The sequence below is a fragment of the Myotis myotis genome, unplaced genomic scaffold, assembly GCF_014108235.1.
Source record: "Myotis myotis isolate mMyoMyo1 unplaced genomic scaffold, mMyoMyo1.p scaffold_m19_p_8, whole genome shotgun sequence".
Taxonomy (NCBI): domain Eukaryota; kingdom Metazoa; phylum Chordata; class Mammalia; order Chiroptera; family Vespertilionidae; genus Myotis; species Myotis myotis.
In genome coordinates this window covers 3082336-3103075 of record NW_023416390.1, presented here as the reverse complement: position 1 = coordinate 3103075, position 20740 = coordinate 3082336, and the positions used below count along the sequence as shown (strand labels likewise).

The window sequence follows — 20740 nt, the reverse complement described above, 5'->3', positions numbered from 1 at the left end:
AGAGAAGCTTCCTTGGATAAGAAAATGGCAGCTGCCGCTCTTCTCTGTGCACTCTGCCCTCCATGGCGCACTAGTGGGAAGTGTAATTCCAGTACGTAGTGTTCTTCACACCGAAGGCGCTTTGTGAATGGCCACTGCTCTGAAGTTTAGGAGTCAGACCTAGACTGGAAGGCCTGGCTCTGCCACCAGGCAGCAATGTGGCAACTTGGGCAAGTTCCCGAGCCTTTCTGGGCCTCTCCTTGCTGTAAAGTGGAAATCACAAAGCCTCCTAGAGGGTAGACATGAAGGCTTGTGACAATGAATTTCAAATGCCTAGAGCAGTGATGGCGAACCTATGACGCGTGTCAGAGGTGACACGCGAACTCATTTTTTTGGTTGATGTTTCTTTGTTAAACGGCATTTAAATATATAAAATAAATATCAAAAATATAAATCTTTGTCTTACTATGGTTGCAAAGATCAAAAAATTTCTATATGTGACACGGCACCAGAGTTAAGTTAGGGTTTTTCAAAATGCTGACCCGCCGATCTCAGAAGGTTCACCATCACTGGCCTAGAGGGACAGGCACATAACAGATTCAGTAACAAAGTAGCTATGTTACCATGGCCCCAGAGCTAGATTTGGGGTCTCTGACCCATGTTCATGTCAGCTGAAAGAGGACTCGCACACAGGGCGGCCACCCCGGGTGGGCAGCTGTTCCGCAGCCTGGGCAGGAGAAGCATGGCCAGACCTCGCTCGCTGACAGAGGGAGGAGGAGGAGGAGGAGCCTCCCGTAGAGGCCTCACTCCAAGTCAGGGTTCCCCTCAGGTTCCCCATGAGCAGGCGTCTTCCTCGGCGTCTCCTCATGCCTTCTAGCAATTACACTTTCACACAACATGCACACCGATCACCACCACCACCAACAGTAACACCAAACAGCTAACTATCCTCAAGGGGAACCACTAGAACATAATGGGAAAAATCAGACAAGGATTTAAAACCTTCATCCCACTCAGCCCTTCACGAAGAGATCAGGAACAGAAAGCAGTCAGCAACAAGAAGGCATCTGACTGAGCCTGAACACGGCACTGGCGTAGTTCACTGGTGTATCGTAATGTGCTGGTAACGGCACGGAAGAAAATGTTTTTCTTTCCCTTACGTGTCTATTATGATGTCGTTTCTATTTTATCCACTGGCATTACATTTCTTTTTGTTCGCTGTAAAAATTATAATTTTAAAATGAAAATAAGTCAGCAACTTGGCATGTATGCTCATTCGTCATTGTCAAGGACTTTGGAAAAATAAAGATGAAAAGACAAAAAAATTCTCATTAATTTGGGCCCAATAATTAGGACTCTGTTGTATTTTACAACAAACTAAGCTTATCTTTTTATTACTTTTGTTAAATAGAGAATCAGGAAGCTAAGAATCCCAAAAGAAATATTCAAATGAAATAAGATGAACAAGTATGTTAAAAGAATTCTAAAATCTAGTTTTACTTACGAAGTCCTTTGTGTCAGTCATATATTCTGGACAAACTGGTCTCAATGTTCTCTAAACACTCACAGTATTTTCTTATCGCTCTGTTTTTGTAATGCCCCTCCACCTCCAACCCACATTCCTACACTCTGAAATCCTATCCTTCTTTTTCAACCCAGCTCAAATGATATCTCCTCAACAGAACTTTCCCTAATCTCTTCTCATGCCAGAAGTTCTCCCCCTCCTCAGCAGCCACACCAAAGGGAGACACAAACAAAGCACTAATACGTGGAAAAGTCTTAGGGGAGTAGTAGTGACCCTATACAGCCAATACTACTACCTCAGCCTCAGCTTCCCAAACCAAACGAACAGTTCTAGCACCTCTAATTTGACTTAGAGTACACAGAAAAATGTAGGCAACAACTTATGCCAACATTGTATATTTCAAAAAGAATCCTATATAATAAAAGCCTAATATGCTAAGGGTCTGGTCATCTGTTCAACCAATCAAAGCATAATCTATAATAATAAAAGCATAATATGCTAATTGGACCAGACAGCCGAACAACCTTCTGGACAAAGCTGGGGCTGCGAGGGCTGAGCCCCTTGCATGAATTTTGTGCATCGGGCCTCTAGTGTGCTAATGATATAAGGCCGCTCGACTGCTCACTATGATGTGCACTGACCACCGGGAGGCAAACAGTTGACCGGTCCTTGGCCTGGACCCTCTCACAATCCGGGACCCCTTGGGGGATATCGGAGAGCTGGTTTCGGCCCAATCCCACAGGCCAGACCGAGGGACCCACTGGTGCACAGATTCGTGCACCAGGCCTTTAGTTACACTATATGTGCGTGTAGGTATACACACATATATACAACACACACGCACAATGAAGAGATACTCATATCTACCGTACATGAGTACTTTTTAAAAAACTAAGTAAAAATAAAATTAAAAACAAACCAATAGCCCTAGTCAGTTTGGCTCAGTGGATAGAGCATCACCATGCCTGCAGACTGAAGGGTCCTCGATTCAATTCTGGTCAAGGGCACATGGCCGAGTTGGGGGCTCGATCCCCAGTTGGGGGCGTGCAGGAGGCAGCCAATCAATGATTCTCTCTCTTCATTGATGTTTTTCTCTCTCTTCCCTCTCCCTTCCTCTCTGAAATCAATAAAAATATATTTAATAATAAAAAGCAACAACAAAAAAGTAAACTACTGTCCTAAATTCAAAGCTAAGTCCATATTTATTTCTGGGAAACAAAATTAAGAGTTTAGTGTCTGTAAGAGCATTTAAAGAAGCTTGGGACTGGTTAGTCACATGTTTTATTTAGAAAAGGATAGGACTATTATTCACAGTAAAGGAAACACTGATTATCTTTATTCTAAAATATATTTTTATTGATTTCAGAGAGGAAGAGAGAGGGAGAGAAAGATAGAAAAATCAATGATGAGAGAGAATCACTGATCAGCTGCCTCCTACACACCCCATACTGGGGATGGAGCCCACAACCCGGGCATGTGCCCTGGCTGGAATCGAACCATAACCTCCTGGTTCATGGGTTGACACTCAACCACTAAGTCACGCTGGCTGGGCTGATTATCTTAATTCTAAATTCAGAACTATTCAAAGAGCTTTGTGATCTGCAGTAAATCAACCAACCAACCATACGGAACTCTAATTCCATCATCTCTAGTGGAATATTTCTAAAGGAATAAAAGGGCCACATCTAATGCTATAACCTAATACTCCAAGCTACTAAAGGAAGCTCAGCCCTGGCAGGTGTGGCTCAGGGGGTTGAGCATCGTCCCGTGCACCAAAGAGTGCCGGGGGGCTCCTGGTCAGGGCACAGGAGCACATCCTCAGCAGAGGCAGCAGATGGGTGTTGGTTTAGGCTAAAGATTTTAGAAGTCAAAGATGCTTATCCATAGCTACTCATCATTTCATCTAACAGATTTTATTAAATGCCTATCAAGTGTAAGTCACTCTTCTAAATTCAGTATTAAGATATGCTGGATAGACAGATAAAAGCTCTATTCACATTTAATGGTGCAGACTGATAATAAATTTAAAACAAATATATACTAGTTCCAGGTACTGGGGAGTGGAAGGAAAACAAACTAAGCAAACCATGAGAACGAGCCTAAATGATTTGGGGGTAAGGGTGTTCCTTTTAGAAAGGGAGGCAGTGGAGTCAGAGGAAACCAAGTGACTATCGTGAGATCTGGGTAGAGATAACTGATGCGGAGGCACAAGTGAGTCTGGCGTGTTCCAGGAACAGAAAATTGGTCCATGTGGATGGGACACAACAAGAGTTGTGGTAGCAGATGAGGTCAGAGATGCCACCCAGAGTCAGATCATGAAGGGTTTTAGATGCCTAAAGGAAAAGTGTAGATTTTATTCGCAGTATAGTAGACAGCCATTGGAGAGATGTAAGCAAAAAAGGGATTTATGGTTTTAAAGGGTAACTGTGGCTTTGGTATAAATGACGGGCTGTTCCAATACAAACAGATCTTACTTGATGATAGATATTTAGGGTAGTCAAACATAGCTTATTTGCTTTACCTTGAAATCCAATAATGGATGGCTCCGAGCACCGAGCCCTATCTCCTACCCAAGAAAACAAGGAAGGTGCCACCAGACTTCAAAATATCTCCTCTGCTACTGACTGGACCCTAAGAAAGTACAGCAGCCCCACCCTGTTCACAGGGAACACACATCCCAAGACCCCCAGCGGGTGCCTGAAACCAGATAGCACTGAATCCTGTACGTGCTGTGCTTTTCCTACACATACATACCTATTATAAAGTCTAATTTATAAATCAGGCACAGTAAGATATTAACAACAAGTACTATTTAAAAAGAACAAGTATAACAACACACTGTAATAACGGTTATGTGAATGTGGTCTCTTCCTCCTCCCTCCTTCCCTCCCTTCCCAGTAATTTGTATGTTTTTCAGCCTAAACCTAGTCCTCAATCTGTATGACCATCTCTTACTTGCAGTAAGTGGCTGGTGTCAGTCATTTCAGAAGATCCCTTACTGAAGTCTGCATGTTGGCTCAGCGCTTTCTGGTGCAACACACTGCCATCAATTGAAACACACTTTCTGCTCATGTCTTCCACCCACAAGTTTAATGTCTTTTCCATCATATCTAAGCACTTACCTCGCACTGTGGCCATAACGTTTGCAGCTTAAGGTACAACAGCAAAATTAACACAAATTCTTTTTTTCTACCCACAATTTCACAGGTAAAAAAATTGGTTCTTACTGTAGATCTTAGAAACATCAGCATATGATTTTTTTCTCTTTCCTATTAGGTTGAGAACTTTCACCTTTTCACTTAAGGGACGCCTTTTACTGCTTCTCTTTGGCGTATCTGAACTGCCAACATCACTGCTCTTGCACTCAGCATTCATTATTAAGTCAAATCAGGGCTCCTTGCACAGAAGCACCGCGATGCTGTCAGTCGCTCGATAACCGAGGCGGCCAAGGGACTCCTGGGCAGAGAGTATACACAGCCTGCGTACTCCGGACAAAGGCACGCTTCACCTCCCAGACGGGAAAGAGCGAGATCTCATCACGCTACTCAGAATGGTGCAGAATTTAAAACTTGTGAATTGTTTATTTCTGGAATTTCCCATTTAATATTTCTGGACTGCAGCTGACTGTGGGAAACTGAGACCACAGGTAACTGAAACCATGGAAAGTGAAACCATGGCTGCTGGCGGGGAACTACTGTATCAGTCCAAATTAAGGAACGCGTTCTGAAACCTGAGCTGAGAGCCCTGAGAGAAGCACATTGTTCTTGCTTAACTCCCACCTTCCCGCTGGCAGGTCTAAAATCAGAAGGACAGCCTCAAACATGTCCCCTAAAAGAGGCTTCAATTACACTGAAGTCTCTATAATTTGCACCTACTAAATTGTCATTTCCCTCAGATAGTTAATGTAAAGAAATTAAATCTTAGCTCCTTTAAAAATACTTAATAAGGTGACTTATGTTGTAAATAAGATTTAAAAATAGTTTAACCTGTAGAGTTTAAAATCTGTAAAAAACACCTATTTACAAATGAACCTTTGATAAACCGACTGGACATCAATCTTATTGTTGTTTCCTTCTAAGAACTTCCTTAGAATCCTAGTTCAAATGACCATAGATATATCAAAGCAAAAAAATTATATATTGCTTTTAAGATACTGCATTTCACATTTTTCACTAGTTTATGGGACCATCCTTTTTCTTACTTTAAACTACTAAAGCAAACATTATTAACATAAAAAAAGAAAATAACATAATCATACCTCCACTTTAATTCTCTTCGGGGACAATTCATCTCTTTCTCCACATTTTGACCTGAGGGGAATGGGAGAGAGAGACAAACTTGAGAAGGTAAGAAATTTTATTCTAGAGACATCTTAATCTATAAACTTCCACCGAAACATGTAACCCTGAAACCTGACACCAAAAGTAAGACATGCATAACGAACACTGAAGTGAGGAAAACTAGATTTTTCATTTTTAAATCAACACTGAAAGATGCAGATGCAATTATTATCCATTTTTAAAGATGTATACTATTTAGAATTCCCCACACAAAGTACTCAATAAGTATGTAATGATTATTACATAATGAAAAAGGAAAAAAAAATTGAGGATTGTATTTCATAATATCCCTTTATGGGTCAATAGAAACAATTTAGGACAAAATGACAACAATGGCCATTTAAGATGAATACCTGAAGCGACATGAGATTAAAATGCTTTTTATCTACCTACCGAGACAACAACACACTCCCCCTTCACCTAGAGATCCCTCTGCTGGGAACCTAGCCCACAGAGGTCCTACATATATGTGAACTGCTACTGCCGACTGAACTATGGCAAGCCATCAATTCTGCTACACTTTCATGTAAAACGGGTGGGGAACATCTGGCCCGCGAGCCATATGAGGTACGAGAAATCATTTGGTCTGGTCCTGCCAAGGCATTGGGGTGAGTTAATTAAATGTCTGGCCAAATTTAGCAGGCTAATTTTTAAGTTGATAATTCTGTATGGCCCGAAAATGATGTTATAAATATCCAAATGGCCCTTGGCAGAAAAAAGGTTCCCCACCCCTGATATAAAAGATGTTAGAGCAGGGGTCCTCAAACTTTTTAAACAGGGGGCCAGTTCACTGTCCCTCAGACCGTTGGAGGGCCGGACTATAGTTTAAAAAAAAACTATGAACAAATTCCTATGCACACAGCGGCGGCAAAAACACCCAGCGGGCTGGATAAATGTTTTCGGCGGGCCGCATGTGGCCCGCGGGCCGTAGTTTGAGAACCCCTGTGTTAGAGTGTCAAAAACGTGAACTTCAGAATAAATAAGATACGCATAATGTTATTTACTATGGTATTATTTATAATGAAAAAGACTAGAAACAACTCAGGTATCCATCAATAGGGTACTGGGTAAATGAATCATGATACATCAATGTAAAAAACAATGAGGAAGATGTATATGTACTAGTATGTATAGAGTGAGATCTCCAAGACTTCCTATATAATAAAAGCCTAATATGCTAAGGGTCCGGTCGTCCGTTCAACCAATCAAAGCGTAATATGCTAATAATATGCTAAGGTTGCTCAACCGCTCGCTGTGACGGGTACTGACCACCAGGGGGCAGATGCTCCAACCGGTAGATTAGCTTGCTGCTGGGGTCCGGCAGATTTGGATTGAGCGAGATGGGCCAGACATGCCCTGGAGCCCTGCCGCCGTCCCTCCCTGGCCGGCCTGATCGTGCACCTCAGCCTGGCCTGCACCCTTTCGCAATCCGGGACCCCTTGGGGGATGTCGGAGAGCCAGTTTCAGCCCAATCCTGCAGGCCAGAGAGAGGGACCCCACGGGCCTCTAGTGTTTAAATAAGAGCGAAACATATAATAATATAGACACATGCTACCTATTGTGTTTTTTTAAAAAGGTGAAAATGAGAAACTATATTTTTTTGCATGTACATAAACACTGCAAAGATACAAAAAACACTTAAAAAGCTATCTACATTGAGGAGAAAAACAAGGTAAATGAGACAGGAATGGGAGTGCAACTTTTTTGTATTACCTATTTACATAGTTTTGTGTTCTAAATTATATAGAAGTGTTATGTATTTTGAAATATATTTAACTTAAAAAAGAAATACAAATACTACAAAAAACAGCTAAAAATTGTTGAAAGTAGTTGCCTCTAGAGGCCATATTAAGAAGGGGAAAGAGAGACAGGGGTGAGCAGGAGAACTGCTGAGTTCCATTGTAAACCTTGTGCACTATATGACTTCTTAAATCATGGTCATGTATTACTTTGATTCAAGAAAATTATTTAAATAAAGCAATCAGAAGGAAAATTTTGTATAATACAGTAAAGAAAATTTAAAAAATCACTAAATCAGCTCTTGATTAGCTAACTCCAAAAAAAAAAAAAATCTTGTAAGTGACCCTATAATATTGCTGTATATTGTTACCCTGCTCATTTAGTCTGCATAATTTCAGTTGTTGTCACTTTGTAAATATGTGAGCTCCAGTGGCGAGAAGCGCTCTGAGTTAGGAAAAACAATGGCGATGACAACCAGGAGGGGCTTTTCAAACTTGGACGTGCACAGGATCGTCTGGATGCGTGTCATTTAAATTCCAAGGCTCCGTCCCCCGAGACTGTGATTTATTAGGGCCGGGCAGGGTGCAGAGGATGTGGCTCAGCCCAGGCTCCGTCACTGTCACGTGGGTGGCCACCTGCAAGCGCTCAGAGCCGCAGGGGCATGCACCAAGGATGGGCACTGGGAGCCAGGGACCATGTGGAACCGAGGGGGCAAAGTCGAGGGGCACTACAACCACAGACAGTGCTTGGAGTTCAAGTGAGGAGTGTTTACATTTGAGAACCATCATTGTTTTAACATTAGTTTTTTCCCCCTTCAAACACATGTTCCATATTCCACTTATATCTTCCAATTTCCCTTAAATACTGGTCAATGGATTCTTTTTACTTATTCAGCTAATCTCAAAACACCTCGCAAGAGGGACTAACCTGCTTCTTCCTCTGAGTTCAGTTGCATATAGTGAGTGGTGTACAGATCAGTCTATAATGCTGACTAACTAAACCCCATCATCACACTCACAGCCCAAGCATCTGCATGAGGGACTGTCTGAAACCCACCAGAACAATGTCATAGTGCCAGGGAACTGCTTTTTTAAAAGACAAACAGAATTAAACAAAACAACAAAAAACACTGGCAATATTTTTTGTTTTGTTTTGTTTTAATATTTTTATTGATTTCAGAGAGGAAGGGAGAGGGAGAGAGAGAGAGAAACATCAATGATGAGAGAAAATCACTGATCGGCTGCCTCCTGCAGCCCCACGCTGGGGATTGAGCCCGCAATCTAGGCATGTGCCCTGATGGGGAATCGAACCATGACCTTCTGGTTCACAGGTTGACACTCAACCACTGAGCCATGCCAGCCGGGCTGGCAATGCCAAGCAAGTGGTTAGGGGCAATCAGGCAGGCAGACAGAGTGGTTAGGGGTGATGAGGTAGGCAGGCAGGTGGTTAGGGGTGATCAGGTAGGCAGGCCAGCGGTTAAGGGTGATCAGGAAGGCAGATGGCCCCTCACTGGGCTAGCCCTGCCCCCAAGCAAGTGGTTAGGGGCAATCAGGCAGGCAAGTGGTTAGGGGCAATCAGGTAGGCGGACAAGTGGTTAGAGGAGACCAGGTAGGCAGACAGCCCCTCACTGGGCTAGCCCTGCCCCCAAGCAAGCGGTTAGGGGCGATGAGGTAGGCAGGCAGAGTGGTTAGGGGTGATCAGGTAGGCAGGCAAGGGGTTAGGGGCAATCAGGTAGGTAGGCCAGCAGTTAGGGGCGATCAGGTAGGCAGATGGCCCCTCGCAGGGCTGGCCCCGCCTCCCAGCAAAGAAAGAGGGAGGCCCAGGCCAGCCAAGCCATTGCACCCCAGCTTGTCACCTGCAGAGGGAGGCCTCCGGTGGCAGGGGAGGGGGCACAGCGCTGCACAGATGGCAAGCAGTGGGGCCAGCTGCCTACAGCCGGGGGAAGGAAAGCCCCGATAGGCCCTGATCTCAGGCCAGGCCTAGGGACCTACCCGAGGGTCCCGGATTGTGAGAGGGTGCAGGCTGGGCTGAGGAACCCTCCCCGAGTGCATGAATTTTTGTGCACCAGGCCTCTAGTTGAACTATAATCATACTGTTTTCAGAAATGCTCATTTATATACTATCAAATGGTTGGTATTTCAAGCTCTACTTCTCTCAAAAAATGCAAAAGTGCTGCCAATGAGTTAAACTTACTTGGTGGTTCTGTAAGTGTATTTATAGGTGACTTCTCGAGAAATCTGCCTCGCCAGCGCGAAAAGTTCATCCCTTCTTGTCAGGAGGGCATTATCCTTCACACAGAGCTGAGCAGCTGCTTCGTTAACAGTGAGCTGCGTATCAAAATAGGGTTTTTAAAACCAGAAACATCTGTATTTCAACTTATCGACATATAAAACATTTCACTTAAGAATAGACTATAAACATGTCATATCAGTATATAATGAAATCAGAATTTATAAAAAATCATGAAGGTCTTTATTCCTAATTAGTCCTAATGCCTAATTTCCAAAGAAAATCAAGTACCTAACATCTCTCAGAACTCAAAGTAATCAAAATAGTCACCGTAGGCTTATTTGTTTATACGCTTTATTTTTGTTCAGGTATGAGAGTTTATGGAAAATAAGCAAAATCAAAATAAAAAGTAAAAATATCTGCATCTCATTTTTCTTATGAAAAACCACGGGATTTCACTGTGTGATAAGATGATAATATTTCCCTAACTAAAAGTGAGTGAGTATACATGATCTAGAAGGTTTTTTTTCAATGCGAACTGACATAAAAATTCTTGGAGGAATAAAAATTAAATGATTTTAGTTAAATATTTACCAAATCATTTCGAATAGTTATCACAAATTAGGACTACAATGGAAAAGCAAGGTCTTAGAGTCGTTGAGACTCACCTAATTCTATTCTTTCACCCAAGAGTTAAACATTGCCAATACAGAGTTACTAGTGACCAAACACCCTATAGTAAAATTTAAAATAGCAAATGTTATCCAAAACTCAAAACCTGTAATAGTTTTATAAGCTAGAACATTTTTTCACTTAATTTGTCAATTTAAATAGGTGTAGGGAATTGCCAAGGGTTAATATTAGACTTATTTTAAAAGCAAGAAACATACTCATTCAAGGCATGATTGGGGGCAAGAAGAGAATAGGGTTTGGGGCAGACAGGTCTGGGATAGGTTCTGCTCCGTCACTCACCAGCTGTGGGATGCTGGACATGTAACAACTCAGAGCCTCAGTTTTCTCAGGGCCCCACGGGGATGTATCGCCACCGCAAGGGTGGTGATACAACAGGAGGTACTGAGAGACACACCCGGCACAAAGCTGTTCTTAGTGTTAGTTCGGGCGTTTACTCCCCAAACTGGCATCCCACTTTATTAACAACTGTTTTTCTTAAATTTTTAAAAAATACAGAGAAGCAAAAGAAGACAATAAATACAGCATGCAACCATCCAGAATGACTTAATATTTTAATGTATGGTTCCAATATTTCTCTGTGTACATATAAGCATATAAATGTGAATGCACTCTTGTAATCGTTGTTCACGTACGTATGCTGTATTTTTTACTTTTATCATGTATTAAGACAGAGACTTGGCTTGTTTACATCAGCATTTGGCATGGATTAGATGCTCAGTAAAGATTTGTAGCCCTGACCGGTTTGGCTCAGTGGATAGAGCGTCGGCCTGCGGACTGAAAGGTCCCAGGTTCGATTCTGGTCAAGGGCATGTACCTGGGTTGTGGGCACATCTCCAGTAGCAGGTGTGCAGTAGGCAGCTGATCGATGTTTCTCTCTCATCGATGTTTCTCTCTCTCCCTCTCCCTTCCTCTCTGTAAAAAATCAATAAAATATATTAAAAAAAAATTTGTAAAAAAAAACTTGGGGTAGTATAAATGTCCAGAATGAGGTTGATTTAAATACTAATTGATAACATTTCAGAAGTACCAGCTTATGCACAACCAAAGAAAATAACTTTTCAATATAAACCGAAAACAATGTTCTAGCATTCCTCCCATCATCCTACCAGAAACTAAGAAAAACAAACATAACATTCTTTGTTATTAAATTCAGGCTCCAATCAACCAAAAAGGTAGACTGAACTTTCTAGGCCCTCAGGGAGTTTTCTGGTAAAAAAACTGAGGCTAGAGAAATAACTATAACCCAGTCCAAGTTGTAGTAAGAAGAGGATCATCAAACTTCCCCTCAAAAATGTATTTTCTGTCAGTGTTTTATAGATTACATGCTCCTAGGACTAATAATTAAATCAACGACAATTCTACTTTTAAAAAACGATACAAATACTCCAAAACAGTAGTCGCAGACTGGATCACAATGCTAATTTTTTTAAATTCTAAGTTCCTAATTTTGTTGAAGTATGAAATAAGATCTTCTCCCTGATTGTTTTACTTACTCCTCCGCTTCCTCTTTTTGTGGATAAAAATACCAAAATTCCATTCATAACTTGATGTAAAAATTTTCTTAAACTTAGCTTCTATCATAACCAGACTTAAAAAATTCTCTTTGCTGGTAGTTAAAATTATAACCTTTAGCAATCAAATGATTGTGACTCTGGGTTCAATGTTGTTGGCATAAAATGCTAGGTGAATGCTGGGTGACAGGGAGGCTCAACTTTCGTCTCCAGCACAGGGACAGCTAGGTACCATGAACAGCTGGCCCCTCTCCCAGATAACTAAAATTTCTGAATAAAATAGAGGGAAGAACATGACCTTAAATACATCAATGGGCCAGTAAAACAGGTCAAAATGAATGAAGACAGTATCTCAAAGGAGTACATTAGGGACAGTTACTAAACCAGGTGAACTTGAGCTTCAACCTTCACAGCCTCGTGGGGCTGGTGAGAGTGGAGGGAGAGTGGTGAGAGGAAAAGTGAGTGTGGAGGGAACACCCAGGACCCATCCAAGGCGAGGAGCCTCAGACCTCTCCTCCAGAAGGCTGAGATCACTAAGCACTACACACCCACTGCAAGGCTGACTTGGAAATACACCTGCACCCCCAGGGACAGAGCAGGGAATTACTGTCTTGAACCTTGTTACTGAGTGGGAGAGAACAGAGATGCTCTCTTGAGGTTTCCTAACCCCAAATCAGCCCTCAGACTTCAGCCCTAATTGACACTACGGAGGCTGTGATTGTGTTTGCACAGGGTCCCAGAGTTGTAGTGTGCAGAGTACAGATGCCTGGTAAAATCAAAAGCAAATAACCTCTAGGAGAGTCCATTTTCTTCCCAGGCCTCAAAACATTCCCACACTTCCCAGAAAAATGAGTTCACAGACAGAAATCATAAAACACCCCAAAAATCCCCCAAAGCATCAAAAGTAAAAATCAGGAGAAACAACAGATAACAGGATCAGACCCTTAAAGACTTCATTTAAAGAAATAAAAGTTGAAAATGTGACTGAAGAGTACTATAGTAAACCAAACAAACAAAACAGGAAAACTGAGAAATGAGGAGAGAAGAAATTGGGGCAGAGGCAAACAGAAGAGTTCAAAAGCAGACGACAGTCAGATAACCATTAACTTCTAAACACAAAAATGAAAACCAAAAGCCAAGGAAATGGTATCTTCAATTACTAGGGAAAATAACTGACAATATAGAATACCCAGAATAAATGTCAATTAAGAATCAGGGCAGCCCTGGCCAGTGTGGCTCGGTTGGAGCGTCGTCCCTTCCCGGAGAGGTTGGGGGTTCAATTCCCAGTCAGGACACATACCTAAGTTGAGGATTTAGGAAAGCAATCAATCTATGTTGCTCTTTGACATTGATGTTTCTATCTTTCTCCCCTCTCCTCTCACTCTAAAGAATCAATAAGCATGTCCTGGGGTGAGGATTAAAAAAAAAAGAATCAGGGCAAAATAAAAATAATTTCTAGTGAGGTGGGGAAGGACATAGTTTGCCATCAGCAGACCTTTATTAAGGAAATTCTACATGATGCACTTCAGGCTAAAATTAACTTATTCCAGATGGTCAATCTGAGATATAAAGAGTTGGGAAGGGGAAGAGATACAAAACAATTCAATGGAAATAAATTCAATATATTAGTCACTAAATAAATGTAAATGAAGCAAATGTTCTAGTTAAAAGATAAAGAATATAAGACTGGATTTAAAAAAAAAATCCAACTATTGATATTTATAAGAGATGTCTCTAAAACATGGATTAGGAACGACTGAAAAGTAAAAGGATAGAAAAAAGATCTAACAGCAATTACTAACAAAAAGAAAGCACATGTATCTATATTAATATCAAGGAAAATAAATTTTTAAAGAAAAATGCATTATTAAAGATTAATAAGGTTACTGCATAATACAAAGAGAAATAATCACAGTAGGTGACTTTAACACACAACTCTCAGTTATTGTCAGAGCAAGTAAAAAAAAATAAGTAAGACTAGAAAGTTTGAATAACAGAGTTTAATAAGCTTGTTAAAACAGACAAACACAAAACACTCTATCACAACTGCAGAAATATATAAAAAACACTCACTACATATGGGCCATAACTGAAATCTCAACAAAAGTTAAAGGGTTGGCAGCATTCAAACCATGTTCTCTGACTACAATGTAATTCCGTTAGAAATCATTAGGAAAAATAGTAACCTCATATCACAATTTTGAATAATGCTAATACAATATATAGTAAGAATTTATAGCCTTAATTGCTTCCTTAGAAAAGAAGAAGAGCTGGACATTAATGAACTAAGCACACAACTTAAATTAGAAAAGAATAAAATAAACTGTGAAACAGAACACACACACACACACACACACACACACACACACACACACACACGGCACAACTAAGCCAAAAGCTGCTCCTTCAAAAAGATTGAGTCGGAAACCTTTTTTTTTTTTTTTTACAAAAGGTCATATAGAAAATATTTTGACTTTATAGGCCAAATAGTCTGTTACAATTACTGAACTCTGGCATCACCGCTCAAAAGCAGCCGCAGATATACACTAGAGGCCTGGTGCATGGATTCATGCACTGGTGGGGTCCCTCGGCGTGGCCTGCAGAGATAAGGCAGAAATTGGCAGTCCAACGCTGCCTGCCGCTCCTGCTCATCCTGGCCCCGCTGCGCCTGCTGGGGGCTCACGCCCAGTCAGTCCCGATCGGGAGAGGCTCGCGCCACCGCCATAGCGGCACTCGCCAGCTGTGAGCCCCGCCTCTGGTGCCCATTGGTCAGCTGAGTGGTGCTCTTGCTGTGGGAGTGCACTGACCACCAGGGGGCACCTCCTGCATTGAGCGTCTATCCCTTGGTGGTCAGTGCGTGTCATAGCAATGGTCGTTTGGTTGCTTAGGCTTTTATATATATAGGCTAGAACAGCCGTGGGCAAACTACGGCCTGCGGGCCGGATCCGGCCCATTTGAAATGAATAAAACTAAAAAAAAAAAGACCATACCCTTTTATGTAATGATGTTTACTTTGAATTTATATTAGTTCACACAAACACTCCATCCATGCTTTTGTTCCGGCCCTCCGGTCCAGTTTAAGAACCCATTGTGGCCCTCGAGTCAAAAAGTTTGCCCACCCCTGGGCTAGAGGCCCGGTGCATGAAATTCATGCTCTGGGTGGGGGGGGGGTGTCCCTCAGCCCAGCCTGCACCCTCTCCAATCTGGGACATCTCTCTCACAATCTGGGACTGCTGGCTCCCAACCACTCACCTGCCTGCCTACCTGATTGCCCCTAACCGCTTCTGCCTGCCAGCCTGATCACCCCCTAACTGCTCCCCTATCAGCCTGATCAACGCCTAACTGCTCCCCTGCTGGCCCGATTGCCCCCAACTGCCCTCTCCTGCCGTCCCAGTCGCCCCCAACTGCCCTCCCCTGTGGGCCTGGTCGCCCCCAACTGCCCTCCCCTGTGGGCCTGGTCACCCCCAACTTCCCCCCCCGCCAGCCTGGTCCCCCCCAACTGCCAACCTGGTTGCCCCTAACTGCACTCCCCTGCCTGCCTGGTCACCCCTAACTGCCCTCCCCTGCTGGCCTGATCACCCACAACTGCCCTCCCCTGCTAGCCCACATGGGGGTGGCCATCTTGTGCCCACATGGGGGTGGCTATCTTGTATGAGGGTGTGATGGTCAATTTGCATATCACCTCTTTATTATATAGGTTAGGTATGGCTATGTTCCAATAAAAGTTTATCTGCAAAATCAGGAGGTGGGCCAGATTTGGCCCACAGGCTCTAGTTTGCAGCTGCCTGGAAAGATTAATAAAATTGACAAATCTCTGGCATGATTGGTCAGAGGGAAAATACTTAAATGTACAAATAATATTAGGTCTTAAAAATTATAAGCAGCTTTATGCTAGTGAGTTTGAAAACTTAGATAAAATGAACATATTCTTAGAAAAATGTGACTCACTAAAAGTGACTTAAAAAGAGACTACCCTAAAAGTTCTGTACTCCATTTTTATAAACTATCAAAAGGAAATGGCTAACATTTCTTGTTTTGTTTTTTAATCCTCACTCAAAGAGTGAGGATATTTTTTCCTTTGATTTTTAGATAGAGTGGAAGGGAGCGGGGAGGGGTATAAGGGAGAGAGAGAGAAACATTGATGTGAAAGAAACACATGGACTGATTGTCTCCCACATGCTCCCTGACCAGGGGGCAGGGATCAAACCCCAAACCCAGGTACATGCCCTTGACCGGGAATCAAACCCACGACCCTCTGGTGCATGGGCTGACAACTCTAACCTCTGAGCCATGCCGGCCAGAGCTGTTTTTAAGAATTAGATGCTGATATCTATCCATTCTGAGCTAAGAGTTCAGAATAAAGCATAATATCTTACTAATAAATGTGGACCGGTCTGTGGGGTTCCCAGATTCAGCATTCTTCCTCTCTCAAAACTAAGATTATTGAACTGCTCTGGAACACTCAGCCTTGACTTCTCAACACTACAGTGGAAACGGACCTAAACTTGGCATCCTCATCCTTGTCTTAATAATGTGCTTAGCAACTCCAATTCCTGTAAAAGTCCCACTAGATCTACAACTTACCCATTGCTCCTATCTCCATGCCCCTCTCCCCCTTCCTATCTCTGAGTTCCAGAGCCCTTTGGCTGGAAGCTGCTATCTGCTGACAACTATTCTATCATGCCAAGTTGTCTACCGACTTATATTTCTGAATATTACAAGCTCCTGCATTCTCTGCTGCCTTGCTGTTCTCAGCCTACCGTTTGCTCCTCTTCCTCCACCTCTGACTTAAGATCGGACACACACTGATCATGTAGTTGACCACATACCCTCCTTACACGTTTCTGGATGGATGGAACACTGCCTGCCTGGACTTCTTTCTAGTACTGCTCCTGGGTTCATGCCATCCACCAATAATTAGTGTGGTTCTAAGCCTCAGTCCCTCACACTATCTTCATGGTCCGACTCCTATAAACCAGGTCATACCTAGCCAGTTCCTAAGACAGCACTGATTATTTAGCTCATAAAAAAAGTATTTATAACAATGACTCATTCCATAATTGTGAGAGTCGAAAAAAATCTTTTCACATGTAGATAACCTCCTCATTTTCATCCACTTGAAGGATGAAAAGAACATTGTCCATAGGGTTTATATTTAAAACCCTCTCAGAAATACTACCAACAGTGAATTAACAATAAATCATATGTTTCCTTATTTGGAAATTGAGGATAAACTAGTAATATTCATCTATCTTAGAAATTTAGAAAAACTCAAAAATTTTATCTTATTTTATTGTTAATCTTCACCCAAAGATATTTTTCCATTGATTTTTAGAGAGAGTGGAAGAGAGGAAGAGAGACAAAGAGAAACATTGATGTGAGAGAGACACATCAATTGGTTGCCTCCTGAATGTGCCCCTAACTCGGGCCGGAATCGAGCCTACACCTGAGATACGTGCCCTTGACCGGAATTGAACCTAGGACCCTTCAGTCCACAGGACGATGCTCTATCCACTGAGCAAAACTGGCTAGGGCAAAATCGTTCTTATTTTAAATAGTCAAGTGAAAAAAAAAGTGAAATTATCATAATATCTAAAAGGTACACTTTTAATTCCCTCAGGATTTCATAACTTCCACCAAGCTTTTGAATGGTTACTACTTTGAAAAAAAAAATCTGATTTATAAATGTCTATCCTGAACTATAATACTGGACCAGGCTCACATACTAGAGTTGCAAATAACCAGTAGTGTAAGTTTCAAAAACACAAGTCACATTTTCCAAAGCCCCCACCCCCACATCTCAGCCTACTAGCATTCATTTTAAGTGTCCCCTTATTTTGGGAAAGCCACCACGGTTTCATTACTTAAATACCATCTTTACCTCTTTATCCAAAGAAGCAAAGAGCCCCTTAGCAAAGCCAAATGTGAAATTATTCATTTTGGATATTTTCAAAATAGGTTATAGTGGGTTGTTTTTTAAAAATGTGAGGTTGATTTGGTTTATTAAAGTCATCTCCTTAACATACTTCTGCTCTGATAAAAAATACGGGTCTTTTAACGAAACTTTGCGTTTCATCTGCTATGTTTTAAAAACTATATGAAAACTGGATTAAAGCATGAAATAAAATTGCCAACAAGTTATGCTCTTTGTTTTCTAATACTGACAACCACAATAGCCTTTTAGTAGGTTCTTTTATTGGTTCACAGGTAGTGAAAGTGCCCAGGTGTGTCCGAATTATAACACTAAGTGTACTTTCTAGCTCTACTTACAAGTTCTCGAGAGTCAGTTATTGTATGGCAACAATAAGGCATAACATCTGCAAAAGGATAGGCCCAAAACAGATCAAGTCACAGGTTCACTGTGATTAAGTACTTTTTGCTAATCACTTCTCTGATCTTAAGCTCCCACATACACTCATATCTAACCTGGAGAGTATTATGCTAAGCAAAATAAGCCAGCCAAAGAAAGACAAGCATCACACGATCTTACTCATATGTGGAACCTAATGAATAAAATAGATCCAGAGACTTAGAAGCAGGGAACAGACGGAAGAATCTCAGAGGGGAGGCAGAGAGGGGAGTGGGTGGGAAGAGATCCACCAAAGAACTTATATTCACATATGCATAAACCACGGACATAGACAATAGTGTGGTGAAGGCCTGGGGAACAGTAGGGGTGGGGACAGGGGTTAATGGGTGAAAAAAGGGAGACATCTATAATACTTTCAACAATAAAGATAAATTTTAAAAAATAAAGTCACTTATTTTAAAAAAGATTAGATAGTACAATTGCTGCAAACATGATTAATATACAAAAATCAGCCAATGAGAGCAATTTTTTTTAAGTGGAAAAATTCATTTAATAATAGAGGCCTGGTGCATGAAATCCATGCACTGGAGGAGGGGAGGAGTCACTCAGCCCGGCCTGCATCCTCTCGCAGTCTGGGATCCCTCTTGCAGTCCAGGACCCCTTGCTCCTTACCGCCTGTCTGCTCGCTGCTCCTTACTGCTCTGCTCACTGTTCCTTAGTGCTGCTACCACCACTGCGCTCACCAGCCGTGAGCCCAGCTTCTGGCTGAGCAGCACTCCCCCTGTGGGAGCACACTGACCACGAGGGGGAAGCTCCTGCGTTGAGCGTCTGCCCCCTAGTTGTCAGTGCACATCATAGCGACCAGTCATTCTGCCATTTGGTCGATTTGCATATTAGGGTTTTATTATATAGGATATTTGTATATTCTACATAAACGAATTAAATTTTCATATATATAATATAGACATTAACATACATATATAATGCACAGTATATGACCTAAAAAGAAATATGCAAAACCTATGTGAATTAAAAACTTTAAAAATTACCAAGGAATATAAAAGATCTAAATAAGTAAATACATATACTATATGGGAGTGTTGTAAATATGTCATTTTTTCTTTACAAATTAATCTGTACTTTTAAGGCATCTATAATGTGACAAATGCATTAAAAAGTTTTATTTGGAAGGAGAAATGGATAAGATTACCTAAAAAAATACAAAGCTGAAATACAAGACTATTGAAGGGGCACTTGCCTTTCCAGACATCAAACTGTATTATTTAGCTAAGCTAATTAGAATAACTCTACACTGGTGAAGGGTTAGAGAATTAGACTGTGCACTCACACAAGACAATAGGTATTCTTACATAAAATTAAACTTCCACAGGGCAAATGGTCTGAAAGGTCAAAGGACAAATGAGAATCTGGGAGAACATTTACAAAGACAAAAATTTAATACCTTTTTAAAAAATATATATTTTATTGATTTTTTACAGAGAGGAAGGGAGAAGGATAGAGAGTTAAGAAACATCGATGGGAGAGAAACATCGATCAGCTGCCTCCTGCACACCTCCCACTGGGGATGTGCCCGCAACCAAGGCACATGCCCCCGACCAGAATCGAACCTGGGATCCTTGAGTCCGCAGGCCGACGCTCTATCCACTGAGCCAAACCGGTCAGGGCAAAAATTTAATATCTTTAAAATAAAAATGTTCTTACCAATCAATTTTTTACTGGTAAGACAAACAATCTCAATATTAGAACAAAAATATAAACATAAAATTGAATGTCTGTAAAACATATTAAAAGATATTATTTATCCTTACTAAGCAAAGTAAATTTGAGCAATGAAAAATTTTCCTCTACTAACTAGACTGGCAAAGATTAAAAAGGATAATAGTCAATAATATTGCAGTAACTATGTTAGGTGCCACGTGGGCACTGGAAATATTGGGGGGAACACTTTGTAACGTATACGATTGTCTAACCATGATGCTCCACACCTGAAACTAATCCTATATAATAAAAGCATAATATGCAACTCGGCCCAACGGCGGAACAACCAGTCGGTGGGGGAGCGGGGCCGGCAAGCAGGCATGCCAGGCCAGCCAAGGTGCGTGCCAGCGGGCAGAGGGAGGAAACAGCGATGTGGGGGGAGGTGGCAGCAACCAGGGTAGGTGGAGGGGCGATGGGGGGGACACGCCCACCGGTGCTGTCCCCTGATTGGCTGCCCGGTCGCCTCCCACAGAGGGAGGTCAGTGGCAGCGGCAGCGGCGGGGTGATGGGGGTGGGAGCTGTCCCCTGATTGCCCGCCCGATCGCCTCCCGTAGAGGGCCTAAGCTGTCAATAGGACATCCCCTGAGGGCTCCTGGACTGTGAGAGGGCGCAGGCTGGGCTGAGCAACGCCCCC

The 20740-nt window shown here is 42.1% G+C and overlaps 1 protein-coding gene across 6 annotated transcripts in view; it reads right to left on the bottom strand.

Moving 5' to 3' along the window:
* NAB1 (NGFI-A binding protein 1) overlaps window positions 1–20740 on the bottom strand; it is a 46051-nt gene that overhangs the window by 13798 nt on the left and 11513 nt on the right. For all 6 annotated transcript variants that reach the window (XM_036319133.1, XM_036319134.1, XM_036319139.1 and 3 more), the window contains exons 3-4: window positions 9778–9911; window positions 5763–5814 (exon numbers count right to left, since the gene is read on the bottom strand). In XM_036319133.1, the coding sequence (XP_036175026.1) occupies window positions 5763–5814; window positions 9778–9911 (186 nt within the window). The remainder of the gene's footprint in view (window positions 1–5762; window positions 5815–9777; window positions 9912–20740) is intronic.